General features: G+C 37.8%; 1 protein-coding gene across 9 annotated transcripts in view; it reads left to right on the top strand.

The window, feature by feature from the left end:
- CEP112 (centrosomal protein 112) overlaps positions 1-16,616 on the top strand; it is a 360,739-nt gene that overhangs the window by 27,442 nt on the left and 316,681 nt on the right. For all 9 annotated transcript variants that reach the window (XR_005227706.2, XM_007055085.4, XM_037914553.2 and 6 more), the window contains 2 exons: positions 13,907-13,954; positions 14,083-14,160. Coding sequence is in view for 8 of the 9 variants with exons in the window: in XM_007055085.4 (XP_007055147.2) it covers positions 13,907-13,954; positions 14,083-14,160 (126 nt within the window). In the remaining variant the exon portion in view is untranslated. The remainder of the gene's footprint in view (positions 1-13,906; positions 13,955-14,082; positions 14,161-16,616) is intronic.

The following is a 16,616-nucleotide window of genomic DNA, read 5'->3' as shown; positions in this document are numbered from 1 at the left end:
GCGAACACTGAACTGCAAGTGACTGGCAGAGGCACAGGCAATATGCTTCCTATTAAGAGATCCATTTCCAATATTACTATAACATCAGATCGTTACTCATGTAAAAAAATTATGGCCAAGATGTTCAGAAGTGACTGGTGATTTTTGGTGTCTGTTCTTGGCTGCCCAACTTGAGACACTGTGGTAAACCCAGGACAAACAGCTACAAAAGGGGGTAGTATTTAGTCTCAGGGGGTTAAAAGGCCCCTCCCTATCCACTGAGGAGAGATAACCAGGGGGCAATAAGGTTCAGCTGGAAAAGGGGTTGCTAGGGAACCAATTAGGTTCAGCTGACTCCAACTACTTGGGACCTTTTTAAACCCTGGGCTGGCTGGAAGGAGGAGGAGGGTGAGGGAGTGAGAGGAGCAGGGAAGCTGCCAGTAGGCTGTTTGCAGCAAGACACCAAAACTTCCCAGTAGGGAGGCTGCACTCGCTCCCCAGAAGGGAAGGAAAACAAGCACAAGGGACTGATTGAGGAGAGGAGTAGCAGGACCCTGTGCCACCTATAAGGATTCGCCTTGCCCCAAACCTGAGTCTCCAAGGCTAAAAAGGACTGAGCCTACTGAAGCGAACAAGGTATTTTGCCACAACACCTTAAAGGGGCCTGATTTTCATAAAGTACCAAGCACCCTCTGAAAATAAGGCCCCTTTAAGGGTTCAGCTGAAACGCACTTTCAACCTGAACACTTGGTTTAAAATGTTGTTTATTTGGGTTCAGATAACATTTTTCTAGTCTATCTTCCATTTGGTCAAATGTCTGAATGCTGCTTATTTTTCTCATGCTGTGTCCAGCACGGATGGACATAACCGTATTTAAAAATCTTGGCCAGTGTTTTGCATTCATGGTGTATGGTTCTCTTCAGTAAAAATGTAACTGATAACAGAGAACTTCTGTTTTTTTGCTTCTTTTTCACAGTATTATCTCTCATGCTTTGGTGCCCGTTGACATTCTAAATTCAAATTGCACACTTTTCTTCTTCCTAGAAGAGGAAAAACTTGACCTTGAGCCAGTTCACTAGCTGTCTGTTTGTTCCAAATCTAAAAGGGATATCAACGAAAGGATCCTAAATGCACTTTCATGGCCCTGAGAGCAACTCAACTTTTATACAGCGATAAAAGATCAATTTCTACCATTTTAAGACTTCTCTGAAAAATACATTTTTAAAAGATTCCAAATTACACACCATGAAATTACCTGAATACTAAACTTCCAAACAGCCTTTTCAGTAGTAGTTGATGCTATACAAGAAATTCCTCGCAGGGAACAATAACAAGAACTTAACAGGCATTTGAAGACTATTGAGAAGTTCATTGTATGACTATCTAGATAGATTAGATTAGAAAACATACACTTTTAAGCCAATAGTTGGGGAACTTCAGTCTCTGGATGTTTAACAAGTTATAATTAGGGCAGTCAATCGCAGTTAACTCACGTGATTAACTCAAAAAAATTAATCACGATTAATTGCAATTTTAACCGCACTGTTAAACAATAGAATACCAATTGAAATTTATTAAATATTTTGGATTTTTTCTACATTTTCATATATATTGTATTCTGTGTTGTAATTGAACTAAAAAAGAGTACAAAAACAAAACAATGTAAAACTTCAGAGCCTACAAAGAGATAATGCTGAACTCTTAGAATCATAGAAGATTAGGGTTGGAAGAGACCTCAGGAGGTCATCTAGTCCAACCCCCTGCTCAAAGCAGGACCAACCCCAACTAAATCATCCTAGGCAGGACGTTGTCAAGCCGGCCCTTTAAAACCTCTAAAGTTGGAAATTCCACCAATTCCCTAGGTAACCCGTTCCAGTGCTCCACCACCCTCCTAGTGAAATAGTTTTTCCTAATATCCAACGTAGACCTTCCCCACTGCAACTTGAGACCATTGCTCCTTGTTCTGTCATCTGCCACCACTGAGAACAGCCTAGCTCCATCCTCTTTGGAACCCCCCTTCAGGTAGTTGAAGGCTGCTATAAAATCTCCCCTTACTCTTCTCTTCTGCAGACTAAATAAGCCCAGTTTCCTCAGCCTCTCTTCATAAGTCATGTGTCCTAGCCCCCTAATAATTTTCGTTGCCCTCCGCTGGACTCTCTCCATTTTGTCCATATGCTTTCTGTAGTGGGGAGCCCAAAACTGGATGCAGTACTCCAGATGTGGCCTTACCAGTGCTGGATAGAGGGAAATAATCACTTCCCTCGATCTGCTGGCAACGCTCCTACTATTGTAGCCGGCATTGCAAGGTATTTATGTGCCAGATATGGTAAACATTCGTTTGGCCCTTGGTGCTTCAGCCAGCATTCCAGACGGCATATTTCCATGCTGATGACACCCGTTAAAAAAAAATAATGCGTTAATTAAATTTGTGACTGAACTCCTTGGGGGAGAATTGTATATCCCGTGCTCTGTTTTACCCGCGTTCTGCCATATATTGCATGTTATAGCAGTCTCGGATGATGACCCAGCACACGATTCATTTTAAGAACACTTTCACTGCAGATTTGACAAAACACAAAGAAGGTACCAATGTGAGATTTCTAAAGATAGCTACAGCACTCAACCCAAGATTTAAGAATTTCAAGTGCCTTTCAAAATCTGATTGGGATGGGAAGTGGAGCATGCTTTCAGAAATCTTAAAAGAGCAACACTCTGATGCGGAAACTACAGAACCCGAACCACCAAGAAAGAAAATCAACCTTCTGCTATTGGCATCTGACTCAGATAATGAAAATGAACATGCGTCGGTCCACTCTGCTTTGGATTGTTATCGAGTAGAACTCATCATCAGCATGGACGCATGTGCCCTGGAATGGTGGTAGAAGCATGAAGGGACATTTGAATCTTTAGCACATTTGGCATGTATATACCTTGTGATGCCGGCTACGACCATGCCATGAGAGCACCTGTTTTCACTTTCAGGTGACATAGTAAATAAGAAGTGGGCAGCATTATATCCTGCAAATGTAAACAAACTTGTTTGTCTGAGCGATTGTCTGAACAAGAAGTAGGTCTGAGTGGACTTTCAGGCTCTAAAATTTTACATTGTTTTATTTTTGAATGCGGTTTATTTTGTACATAATTCTACATTTGTAAGTTAAACTTTCATGATAAAGAGCTTGCGCTACAATACTTGTAGTTTTTTTTTTACAGTGCAAATACTTGTAATCAAAAATAAATATTAAGTGAGCACTTTGTATTCTGTGTTGCAATTAAAATCAATATATTTGAAATGTAGAAAACATCCAAAATATTTAAATAAATAGTTTCCCATTATTGTTTAACAGTGTGATTAATTGCAATTAATTTTTAAAGCGCTTGACAGCCCTAGTTATAGTCATACTTTCTGATATTAACTAGAGGCAGAAAGTAGTTTTAATACATTTTTTGTTAACCTCTAGGCACCACTGTAAATTCAAAACTAAATACTCCCTTCACGTAAACCTATAGGAATATAATTTAATAATCTTTTCTTTGTGGTGGGGAGGTGGAAATTCGTATTAACTGAAGGACTGGAAGTGCTAAAGACAGAATGTTTCCTGGAAAGTTTGTTTAATTTGATATGCTAACTAATTTCTAATTGCAGATTCAGTTATAACACTGACAATAAGATTGATACCAAAGCAAAGGAATTTCTGGGAATTCTGAGTGTAAAAGGGAGGATTATTGGTTTAGGACAGGGGTCCCCAACGCGGCGCCCGTGACGCGGTGGCGCCCATGGGCGCCAGGGTGGCCACCGGGGCATTTTTGTGCACCTGCAAGACACCCCGCTGCTGAAATGCCGCCGAGAAGCTTTGCCGTTTCCCAGCGGCATTTTGGCGGTGACGCTTCTTGCCGTTGCCACTTCTCGGCAGTGGCATTTCAGCGGCAGGGTGTCTGGCGCCCACCGCAGTTTTCTGTCTTGTGCAATATGCTATTCCCACAAGAAAGGTTGGGGACCACTGTTCTAGGACTTAACAAAAGGAAGTAATAGTGGCAGATATTGTATATACAACTTACATTAAATACATTTACCGTTCAGGGCTGTTGTGAGGATTATTTGATATTTGTAAAATGCTTTTAAAATATAAAGTGTGTAGAAGTGCTAAATATTATAATACATGTTTCAGGAAAGATATTTAAAAGACTTCTTATTTCATATAGTTTCATACAGGCTTTCTAACACTTCTAACCCTGGCAGCATAAGAAGAGTGAACAAAAATACAAAAACACAACAACAACATAATGAAGCACAGACCATCTCATTCTCCAACTCTAATATATGAGAACATATTTAATTTCTCCACAAATAGATTAGCATATTTGTTCTTATGCAGTCAGGGCATGCGGGTCAGTACAGAAGATGCTGCAGTACTGGAAATGTCATCTTTTGAATGAGGCAGTTTCCTTCTTTTGAGCTCTTATGGCTCTGTACATGAAATAAGAGATTTCAAAGTCGTAACTGGCTAATATACCCAATTTCTATTTAAAGAAAAATACAGATAATAAAGAACTATTGTGTGGTACTCACAAGTTGAGGAATTTGACCACACAGCCATTGCACTGTTGGTACTCTGTCATTCTTTTATTACATGTTTTAAGGATACCCTGAGTATGAGGCCCTATATACAATCCAAGTCTTATTCTGTTTATTCATGAAATCTAACATTTCCCTTCGGTTGGCTCTTCAAAGATTGTATACATTTTCTTTACTCAAAAACATAATACTCCTCTGTAAAACATTTGAGAAGTTACAGGTGGATAACGGCCTGCCTTTGCTTTTTCTCATTCTTATGGGTTTTTTAAGTAGGGCCTAAATAAATAAATATTACAATATTCAATGCGCTTAAATTTATATGTCCTCTGAAATAATCTTTCTCTGAATGTCTCTCTTTAAGATAGATCCACAAGTCAAGAGTGCTTTATGGCACTTCAGTACCAAAACAGATTTAAATGGCTCTCATGAGGTGGCAGTCAGGAAGCATAATGGACACCAGTTTGTATTCTTAGATGTCTGGTGGGAGGAAAGCAAGAAATCATTGGCTTGCCAGAGCTGGCAATGTGTTTTGGCTTGCAACTGTAGCTTGAGAAGAAGAGTGAGACTACTGGAAGCTTTCCAAAAAAACAATAACTTTTGCTTTAGTGTACATAGTGTATTTTCTATTCTAAATCCTTCTTCACCTTAAATTACCTTGATAGAAAATACTTCCAAATGCTTTATGAAATTCATTTCCCTATGCTCGATATTTCTTTTAGAGAAGTTTGAATATTACTCTTCCTTTATCAGGTCAATTTACAAATGAGTAACTACCAGTCATCTGTGTTTGTATAAACGCTACTAGCCAGGGCCAGCATGCTTGTTTAGTGGCATTATACTGAGCGATCAGAGTTCTGATCCTGAGCATGTTCTCTGTTCCACAGGCTAGGAGACCTCCAAGAGTAGCATGCTCAGTTCTTGGGTGGATTGAAATGAAAAGATTCCTATTTCCACTGCTGCCATCTCTGTGCCATCTAGGCACCAACAAGCAAAATGTTACACTGTGCCCTGAATCTAACTACACTTTGGCTCTGCCAAACCACTTGAAGGAATAGGTTCCAGAGGTGTTAGAAAGCACCCTGCTGCCTCCCACAAAGAGTTTAACTTAATGAGCTGACAAAGAGAATGACCCAGAAAATAATTCCCATTTCAGGACACGCACACACACACACAGAGGTTATCCCTTAAGTAACTGGAACCCAGACCATTTATGGTTTTGCAGAACATAACAAACATCTTAGACTGCACAAGAAAGTGAATAGGAAGCAGGAATGGAGCGCAAAATAAGTGCTGGTGTGGCCTGTCTAACAGCTTTCCCCATTAAATGTCCAAGTTGCTTGCATTCTACCCATTTTTGAAAGTACCGCCAGTTTGCGCATCTTGCAATAATCTTGAGACTGTAAAGAAATGGATCACTGTGGTGTGAGGATTGCTTCAGAGGAGGAACATGGTCCTATATGTTGCAGCTGTTTCCTGAGAGTCCATTTACAATGGGCCTGAGGGCTGATTTTCCCAGCGAGGAATTATTGACAGGATAAGGAAAGTATCCTCATCTCTGTCTTACCAACATATAAGTTCTCAGTATGTATAAATATAGGAGCAATAAATAAAGGCCTGATGCTGAGCTACTAAGTGCCTGTAACTAGTTGTTTCTGGCTGTTATGTCTAAACTGGTAGTCTGAATTCTTATCTAGAGTTTGACTGTTCGTACAGTTTTAGCAGATTTGCCATTTTATTTGTTGTTGTGTCTAGTTATGAGGGAAGAATATGGAATTTAGATTGTGTTTGCAATTGTACATTTAAAAAGTCAGATCTGAAATTTAACGCTGCTTCCAAATATTGTCTTGTATGTTTTTGATTCCTGGGCCTGATTGACTCTACTTTTATTTTTTAACATGTGGTTATGTGTTTTTATTGCAGAATATTGCTTCTTATCAGAACTATCATGAAATGCTTTGTTTAGGGAAGTCAGTGTTTATGATTTCTGAACCAAATGGAGAGGTTAATGCTTAACAAGTGTTATGATATGAAAGCTTCAAAGTATATTTATGATATCAACAATGTCTTCCTCTACAAGAAAAATATTTAAACCTCTATTGTATCAAAAAGTGTCACATTGCTTAGCTTAACCATTTTGCTGCTTCTTGCTAGTAACACTATTGCCCCATTTGTCTTAGAGCATACTTGAATATCCCTATCAAACATATTATTTTAGCTCTTTAGATTCTAGTCATGTTTGGACACATTTGAAAAGTAGGCTTTTGATCTTGATAAATTTTGCCTTTCATAAATGGAACACTAATATAAAATGACTTTTAAATACACTATAATAGTCTCTTTCTGAGCCTTTATTGAGTTTTATCTAAATTGATATGACTGTCCTTGATTAAGTTTTGCTGCCTTGAAGTTGAATTAGTAATGCAGACAAAAAATATCTACTGGATTGCTGTTTTGAAGGAAAAAAGTTTTCCTTCTGTAAGATTAGTTGAGTTCAAATCTCCAATTATGTTGCAGCTACTTTGAACTCGTTTTGTCATTTGTAACTTATTTTAGAATCTGTTAAAAAAATATTTTTAAGTCTAAAGTATACCAGCAGCCTAAAGACTGTAGGTATTCTATCTCAATTTTTAATATAAATTGTGAATGATCAGACCTTGTTTTTAGTTTTGTTTTAGAAAAATTGCTTCTTGATTGAGAGTAAAATACATTTAATTTAAAGGAAAAGAAGTTTGCTATATAAAGTAACTGTTTATATTAGCTTTGGAAAAAATTTTATTGCTTTTCTCTGATGTAAGCAAAGTTGTTGGTTAACTTTCTAGAGTGAAAAGAATTCCTGTGTGAGAGAATCTATATGGAGAATAAAACATCAATGTGAGAAATAATATTTATACAGTAGAACTGAACTAATATTAACAAGTGGATCCTTTTGTAACGTCTTTCATCCAGAGCCTGCAAGGCAATTTGTAAGCACTGAAATAGGCTTTACCATATCCCTGAGATAGCATTTCATCTACCACTGAGTGGTGCCAATTCTAAAGTATGCTATGGTGGCTCTGTAATGTGCGATGGAAATACAACACAATAGTTCAGGAAAGGAAATGCACACAAATATTGTATCCAATTGAAACTGGAAGAGAATTTTAGTGAGGCAAGGTATGATTTGATTTTTTTTTTTTTTTTGCATTGGAATTTATCCAACTAAAAATGGGTTAACACCCAACTTTTATCAAAAGTGCTATGCCATGGGATGTTTAATAAAAAGTGCTCAGGACCTTGATTTTAAGTCTTGTCCCAAAGAATTTCTCATGTGGAAGACTCTCTTATGATAAAGAATTAAAAAGGACTCCTGCCTAACAAATTCTTTGGTCAGTGATTTACATTAAATTTTCTTAGGTTGGACGGTGGAAGAAAGGGATAGAAAAATGACTTAGGATTCACTGCTTAATTTTTTTTCTTCTTGAAGAAACTAAACATAAATTGTTTGTGAGTCCAGCAAGACTATTTCCTAGGTTCCTCAAAGTAATTCGCTGGAAAGTGATGTGAGGCTTTTCATTATTCCTGGGGATAAATGTGTTTCTCTACAATGCTTATAGAGCTCATAATTAAACCGGTGTTCCTGGTGGGGCAGCATTTGGAGTAGAGGACTAGTCTAATTGTTTTATATTTGAAATAATTATAAATATAATTATTATACTATGTATATAGAGTACAATAGGTCTTATAATTAAGTGATTAACATAATTTTCTTTTGAAATTTATGCTAAAATGTTAATGCATTGAATCTTTCAGGAAACACATCTAAAATGAAGTGTTCTTGCTGCTTTACAGCATGTGTAAACCCACATTATAAAGTGCCTAGTCTGATCAGTAAAATGAAGTCCTCTGATAGGAGAACCATCCATTAAATTCTGTAATAGCTGGACGAATGTTTAATAATTTCTTTACTTGAATACATTTTATATTTCTTCATATTTTCAAAGATCTGGGCCAAGATTTTCCAAAATATGTAGTGGTTTTGGTTGTCCGAGGTTTTGAGTGCCCAAATGGAGAAGTCTGAAAGTGTCCTTATTTTCAGAAATGGGAGCTCTGCATTTTCTGAAAATTATGCCCCTTTAAGGTGTATGAAATTGGGCACTCAAAATCAATTTTGAAAATCTAAAAGTCCATCAAGGCTATCAGCCAGGTCGGCAGGGATTGTGTCCCTAGCCTCTGTTTGCCAGAAGCTGGGAATGGGCGACAGGGGATGGATCACTTGATTAATACCTGTTCTGTTCCTTCCTTTTGGGGTATCTGGCATTGGCCACTGTCGGAAGACAGGATACTGGGCTAGATGGACCTTTAGTCTAACCAGTCTTATGTAAAACCTGATCCATAATCTCTTGCTTTCCATCTGGGCAGGACTGTAGAAACAGTGGATCAAAGTCAGCCCTGCCGAATGTGGACACAGTTTCCGTTCAAGTCCATTGCACTTGCACCCTCTTGTAGAAGGGGTAATTTGGGCTGAATGCGCTTAGTCCTGGGAGTTTGGGGGCAAGGGCACTGTGTATTTCTTTCTCTAGAGGCTCTTCTGGCTGTGATAGAGGGGCAGGATTGACTGGCTGCCAAAGAAGATCTATGCATTAAAGATCTATCTATCTATCTTTGTCCAGAAGGAATATAGCTGTCCTACAGGTTTAAAGTAGATAAAATTATGGTGAATTCTTGGGTGGTTTCAGCAATAGTGCAAAGTATACCTGAAGTTTCTTGGGTACTTGGCTCAGATCTTCCTTCTTGTCTCTCTGTTCCAGTTAAACTCAACATTTCTGTACAAGCCATGTCCTTTCTTTTGTTTGGTTTTCTTAGTTTCTCTCTGTTGCTTATTGTAAACATACCTACTGTATAAATTGTGGTGTTGGAGGGCAGCACCACTGTAAAAACTTTCCCACAGTGAACTACAAGTGGTGGTGTGACTTCAAAAAATAAATTCAACTTTCATGCTGACAAACAGTTTTCAAGTCCAGCAGCAATTTAAAGTGTACTTCACTACAAATCACAATGTTAGATAAGAATATCCATACTTAAATTTCCTGAAACTATTCAGCATTTGTTTCTGTAGCAAACATGCTGGCTGACTGGGTTTGTTAGATTAAAGTAAGAACTCCGGTCAAGGTTCAGTTTAGCTGTTTACCATTTCAAAATCTTAAGTGTTCTTAACTCTTTCATGTGTGTTTTTCCATCTTTGTTTTGAAAACCAAACATGTTTTTCTCTTTGAAGAGGCTTACAGGGAAATGTGTGGCAAGCTTGCTGTTCCAAATGTTTTTTCCTAAATCTTAAAAGATGCCTTTCAACTTTAGTATTGAACTGCAATAAATCCTGGTATTATTTTAGTTTTCAAAGTATTCCTTAATAAGTAGCTTCCAAAAAACAAAATATGATGCAAGGGAGGAGTGAGAAGATTGAGTCCTGATATGTAGCCATTTCTGTGATATTTGCTGTTTAAGAGGAATAGGGACCCTGGTTATAATTTTATATATTTAGGGTTAGATTGAGCCTTATGCTAAACTAAGTATAAGGAATGGTGTGCGGCTGTGCGTACCCAGGAAAAGCCCTGTGGAAGGAGCCGATATTCAAAATCACAATTTCCTTTCCCGCTTCCTCTTTGCTTTTGGGGGAAATCTCCTTAGTGCAGTTTAATTCTTCCGTCATGCCAGCTCCACTCTGTTGGCTAATGCATTACAGGGATGGAGCCTTGGTTCCATCCACTGTCTTTCCCCTTCCTACTCACCTGCTTGAGGTAGTGGGAAGTGGAGGACTACTGGATGCACATGCTTGCGGTAATGCAGTATGTGTATACGCATGTGTGTTTACTTCATCTTACTGTCCTGCATGACCGAGCTAGGGTGGGATAATATTTCAGGCATTAAATAGTAATTCCAGAGCAAAACCCAAATGAAATACGTAATTTTTTTGATGTTTGGTGTTTTTTTTTATACAACAGTATCTTGCAATAGGAAGTAAAAAATAAAAATAAAAATGTCACTATTTATGTACATGTTGGTATACAAATATTTAGCAAAAACACTGAACAGCGTCATCTGGTTTTATATAGGGTTTATTTGCAGCTATGGTTTTCAGTGCTTTGTCATATTGATGACTTAAAAAGGATGAGTAAGGTTTCACAGTATAGCTGATACAGCGTCTCTCTATATTGACCTTTTGACAACAGTGTCCAGTTTAGAACAATATTTGGTAATGAGAATGTTGGTTTGTATAAGGTAATTGGTGCCTGATTCGGTGGAATCAGTGAGTGGAAGCCCCCTTTTTTTTTTTTAATGTTAAGTGGGTTTGGTTCAGGACCATAGGTAGTATGTCACTGATATATTAAGAGGTGGAGAAACACATTTTAGTAAATGGATGTAACATGCCATGGAAAGCTTTTACCAGATTTAACGTGTCTTTTGTTTATAGAAGTATAAAAAGTAATTTTAATACCCAATGAAATACAGACCATATCTTTTTTAAGGTTATGGACTGTAGTGTGATAGCGCACAACGAGGTAAAGTGGATTATCTTTATCAGCTGATCAAACAGAAAATAACCTTTTTAATCAAGTGTGTTGACCTTTTCCCCGTAGCATGTATCGGTTGCTTTAAATTATAGGTATTGGCGGAAATAGAGCTGAAAGTGTTTGACTGAATTGCTCTATCTTGCTGAAGTGCTGATTTTCTGCCGTGACCCGCAGCTCCACTAATTTTGAAAAAGGGGATAGTTTCCATAATTTCCACCCTCCCCCCTTTTGTTCTGAGTGTTTTTTAAATGGGTGCCCCCTTAGCTTTCCCACCATCGAACTGTTGGCTTATGAGGGCTCAAGTGTTTTAAAGTGACGATACCAACCTTCACAAAACGAAACATGATATGTTGCCTGTATAATTGTTTGGCTGACTAATGGACAGAATAGAAGAGATCCAAAACCTTTTCTACAAAAAATGTCTGAAAATTCAATTTGTACTAAGGGTATTTGCAAATGAGAGTTCAACTGTATGTCAAATAAAGATGTATTTTACTTGCTTCATACCCAAAAAACTTTGTCATGTGATTTACTATTTGACACATGGTAAACCTTCTGCATCATACATATGTATTTTGATTTGTCTTTGACCTTTGACTTATTATTTTTAAATTTGTATGTTTCTCACAAATACAAGTTTTTCCTCCACTCTTCACTGTGATATTCCTCCTTTAATGTGGTATAATTTTGAGAACAAGAAGTTTTGCAGAAGACTAGCATGAAAGGAATGAATTTTGAAACATTAAATGTTTACAGATCATTTTAAGTGGATATAATCCACAACAAGTAACAAAGTGGGAACATTTAACTTCAAAGCACATCTGGCTGCTGTTACAAAATCAGAAAATGTTAAGACTTAGGCCATAGAATGTATTAGAGCCACATTTCCCCCCCCCTTTTATAAACAACTAGCATATACCTTACTTATTCAAAGTGGTGCTGAAATTAAGCAAAGCTGAAAATTATTTCGTTCCATGCTCAAATAAATTATTTCAATTGGCTGTAAATCTTTAACAACTTTTATCTTTAAAAAGCTAAGAAAAATTGTTTACAATTTATGTGCAAAGTGTGGGATATTTAAAAAGCATTTACACCCTTGAAGCCGGATCCTGCATTCCTAGTTTCCACATAACTTTCCTTGAGGTTAATTGAAGCTTAGAGTATGTAGGTTCAGCCCCCAGAAAATAGCGAGGGGGCCAAAGAGTGCCTTCTCCCTTTGAATCTATGGAGGGCTCTCTGCTCAATCGTAGATCCACGCTGGTGGGGAGGATTTGGCAGGGTGAGGTTATGGGTAGGGACCAGACATTAGTAGAGAATTATGGCTACAGAGTTTATCATTGGAGCTGCAGCTTTTGTCTCTCCCTCTCCTGCTCCTTCTATTAGGTGCCTGGTTTTTTTTAACTTCTGTGCTTGCTCTTTTTTCTTTTCTCCTCATCCTTCAGTCTACTCCTGCTTTCCTTTTCTTTCTCCCTTGTTTCCTCTCGCTTTCTCTACCACACTAATTTCATTTTATCTCCTTTCCTTACACCAAGCGTACGATGGTCTCTTTTGTTCACCTTTGTCTGTTCATATCTGCTGTGAATCAATGTGAATCGGTAACTTCCTTGGTAATTTTTAAGATGATGATGTCCCTTCAATTCCATTATGCTGGAATATTTTTGGAAAGCCCTTACTGCACTTATTTAAATGTACAGTCACTGTTTTTATGATGAAAATGAATAGCAAGGAAATAATGTCCTCATTTTAATAAGTGGATGTGGTCATTGTAAAAAGTTGAACTTTGATTTTTCTTTCCGAAATACAGTGATGCACATTAAATAATACAGGTAACTTTTTGTTTAAAAGAAGGTCTGGTTGGTCTGCTATAATAAATTCCTGCAAGGTAAATAGTGATGGGTTATTTAGAAAAAAGCTTAAATATTTTAAACTATTGACTTGGCTATAGTGATGATCTTGAATGTATATAGCACTTTTCATCCAAATGGAACCTAGAAAGTTTAAAAACATTACTATGTGTGTAAAATATGCTCACACTGCACATCTTTGAACTATAGCCACCTCTGGGGTGATATATGACAACTCTTCAGCACATAAGAATACAACATAATACTTTAGGACAGGAAATGAAGAATACTGTGTCAGATTGAAATTACAGAGAGATTAAGTCTCCTTCTTTCATTTATAAATTCAAAAAAGTGGCAAGCACTCTTGATATATTTCGTATTTGCCATGCCTGATAGATCAGTTTAATCTTCTCTAAAAATAAAGGACTTAATGTTGTAAGATGTGTATTGCAATCACATTTTCATTCCAAATCTTCATACCACATTTGACAGATTTATATTCTTGAAAGCATTTCCTGGATGTTATGCATTCTGTGTGATGTGATGTTTGAATCTCATAATTAGAGAAAATTAAGTGAGATATAGCTGTCTGATACAGGAAGTGGTTTGTGCACAGTGTTTCAAATGCAGTTCTTAAAGTTTGTGATTGAAAGGGCTGCTGTAATTATACAGTACTTTTAATGAATTTTTCTTTTTACAATGAGTTCCATGTATGATCGTTGTTTGTGTAGTCATAGTCAATTATATTTTTTGGAAAAAACACTACATTGAATTTTTTTCTCTGTTTAACCAGTGGAAAGCCAGATTAACGCCATTGAACCTAACAAAGTATATTTGTATTTACATCTACTTTTGTAAATTTTGGCCATAGTTTTTTAAAGTTATTTTATAAGAAATAATGATGAAAAGCTATGTCACATGGTCAGTAAGCTGCTGTTGTACAATGTCTTGTTTTCCAGCTAGAAAATCCAAGATATTTGCGAGAGAAGCCCATACCTCTGTCTCTGGTAGGTGTTATATTCCCTTGATGATTTTTGGAGGTAGACTGTATGTTGTCTTTTATATTTTTCACTTGAGAATGATTCTCCTCAAGGTAATGCTTTGAACTTTAAATATGAACTTTCTCATTCAATAGATGACACCCAAAATAGGCTTGGGAAAAATTAGCACTTTTCGTGATGAACAGTCACTGTTTCGCATGCATGAAAAAGAGGTAAGATACTTCTCAAATATCTGGATCTTTAAATGTCCTAAAAAAAAATTCATTCTAGTGAAATAAGTGATGTTTTGATGAGCAATCTCTGTTCTTTCTAAGAAGAAAGGGTATGTGATAAAAACAGTATATGTACACCAATGTAACTATGGATATGCTGGAAATCTTGCTTAAGACAATCTACTTCAAGGTCATTGAGTTTGTGCTAAGCAAATAAATTATTTTATAACAATTTAAGAAAAAATGACACCTTCAATATTTAAAGAAAAATTGTACATTGGTAGCTCTTAAAAATGTCAATTTCCTTTGGTCCTGCAAAGACTTACGGATCATTAACTTTCCCCACGTGATTAGTCCAGTTACTAGAATCTGAGGAAGGTTTCATGGGATGTGGGAGGTGGACAAGAGACTTCAGGCTGTGAGAATTATTTTTGAAAATCTGTAATGTATTAAATAATGTACCACTTCCTATGAACATAAATTAGGGGTATAAAGGATTCTGGTGAGATGAACAAAGCACTCAAGCTTTGCTCTTATGGCTGATATCTTCACCAGAGCTCCTGGATGGAATTTACAGTCTTATTATGTACAATGTGGGGCACATTATTCCTTGTACTATAAAACCAAATCCTTTAGTACTGTAACAGGGAAATCTTTTTATGACATGCTTGTATCTATATTATTGTGACATCTTTGCCATTCCATCTGTACATATTCTATTTCACTGATGCATGTTAGCAACTTGGAGACTGTAGGCACATACTGTGCATTTTATTATGCTCTGTCAGCCTAAGAAGCTGCTAGACTAGCAACTTGAAACTATTAGTGTTCTGAGGGTTAAACTTCCAAACCTTCAGCTAAGAGTTGAGATCCATAAAACTTGTACATTACATCAGCCTAAATATCCCACAGTTCTGTTTTCGTGTTGTTGTTTTGTTTGTGGCAGGTTACAGTATTCAATTTCCATTAATCAGGCCATGCATCAGATGATATACATGGTGTGTGGGATAAAAGTAGCAGGCTGCAAATTTTATTTATTTCAGTCACATACTGGAGTGCGTGGGAGGGCAACTGTCTCCTCTACCCTACCCCTTTGCCCTCGAGCTATCAGGCAATTATTTGAGTCCAGTGTGGGATAGTTGAGTTTGCTGATCCTATGCCTAACCCCTGGATGGCCTGTAACTGGGAATTTGATGCTTGAGCTGGAATCCCAAACCATTTGTGTGGGGGATGAGAAATGCAGATAGAGATGACTCAGTCTATGTGAGACTCAATTACCCACTGCCCTGAGACCAACTGGGTCAGATGCCATTGGCTTCCTGGATGCTGTGCTTGGGTTTACACTTAGCCTGCCAGCACTGGATGCTGACTGCTAGTTGAAACATTTTTATAATTTTCCATTTTAAATTGTAACTAACCAAACAGGTCCTCAGGCTGGCGTGGGAGAATTTTAAAAAGCAAACAAATAACCTCCCCTTCCACTCTCTTGGATATTGGCCTGTTTTACACAATGGGAAAATCCCTTCCTCTTCCTGACCCTGAAAAGGCAATCTGGCTAGGCCCATGGTGGACCAGGGAATTCTAGCCAGACAACTACAGAAAAGGGTGAGTTTGGGTGAGTGCATGCTTTGTGTGCTGGCTTGTAGCTCACATTCAGGAGAGGCCTCTTATTCCCCAAGAAGGAGGAGCTGTATGAACCAGTCAGCTGCTCCTGCCTACCCTGAACAGGTCAATCAGAGCTTGAGAGGTATCACTGCAATACTGCCCATGGATACTCAGGCACCTTGCTACCACCTCTTCTTAACTTAGGGAAGCCTTGTCTGTATCTGCCAGGGGTCAGCTCCCTGACTATCCCAGTCACACGCAACACAGGTGCTCCCCTCTCAGACCACGTGGGCGCTGCTGTCCCTCATGCAGGCTAGCAATAGGAACACTGCAACCCCTGAGTCCTCTGAGCATCGCCCTGTGTTGTCCAGCTCCTTATCCACTGAACACTCACAGAATTATTACGCCTGCTTACAAAGGAACAGTGCAGTACAGCTTACTAGTTATACCTTAGACCCCATCTCTGCTTAACACACAGCACTTAGATATGTGTATAGTAAAAACAAGACCAAGTTTATTTAACAAAGAACAGAGAGTCAAATGATAGGAAACAGAAACATTGGAAACAGGGTAATATATAGTACCAGAAATTACATTTTAGAGCCTAAACTCAACTAACAAGATGTCCTCTTGTCTAATAAGATACTAGTTATCTCAAAGTCTTTCTCAGAGCATTTTTCAGGATGGCTGAGATTCTTTTCATGAGATTAGCTCACTGGCAACTTGCCTTCCCAGATGAAGGATAGAATCAAGGATGCCAAAGCATCTTTCTGCACCCCAGATACATCAGACCAGTCCTTTTTTTCTTCACTTATAAAACAGGACCCTGCTGTTTACCTATTCCTGTTAAT

The sequence above is a fragment of the Chelonia mydas genome, chromosome 14, assembly GCF_015237465.2.
Source record: "Chelonia mydas isolate rCheMyd1 chromosome 14, rCheMyd1.pri.v2, whole genome shotgun sequence".
Lineage (NCBI taxonomy): Eukaryota > Metazoa > Chordata > Testudines > Cheloniidae > Chelonia > Chelonia mydas.
The sequence above is the reverse complement of the archived record's forward strand: the minus strand, read 5'-3'. Positions and strand labels throughout refer to the sequence as shown.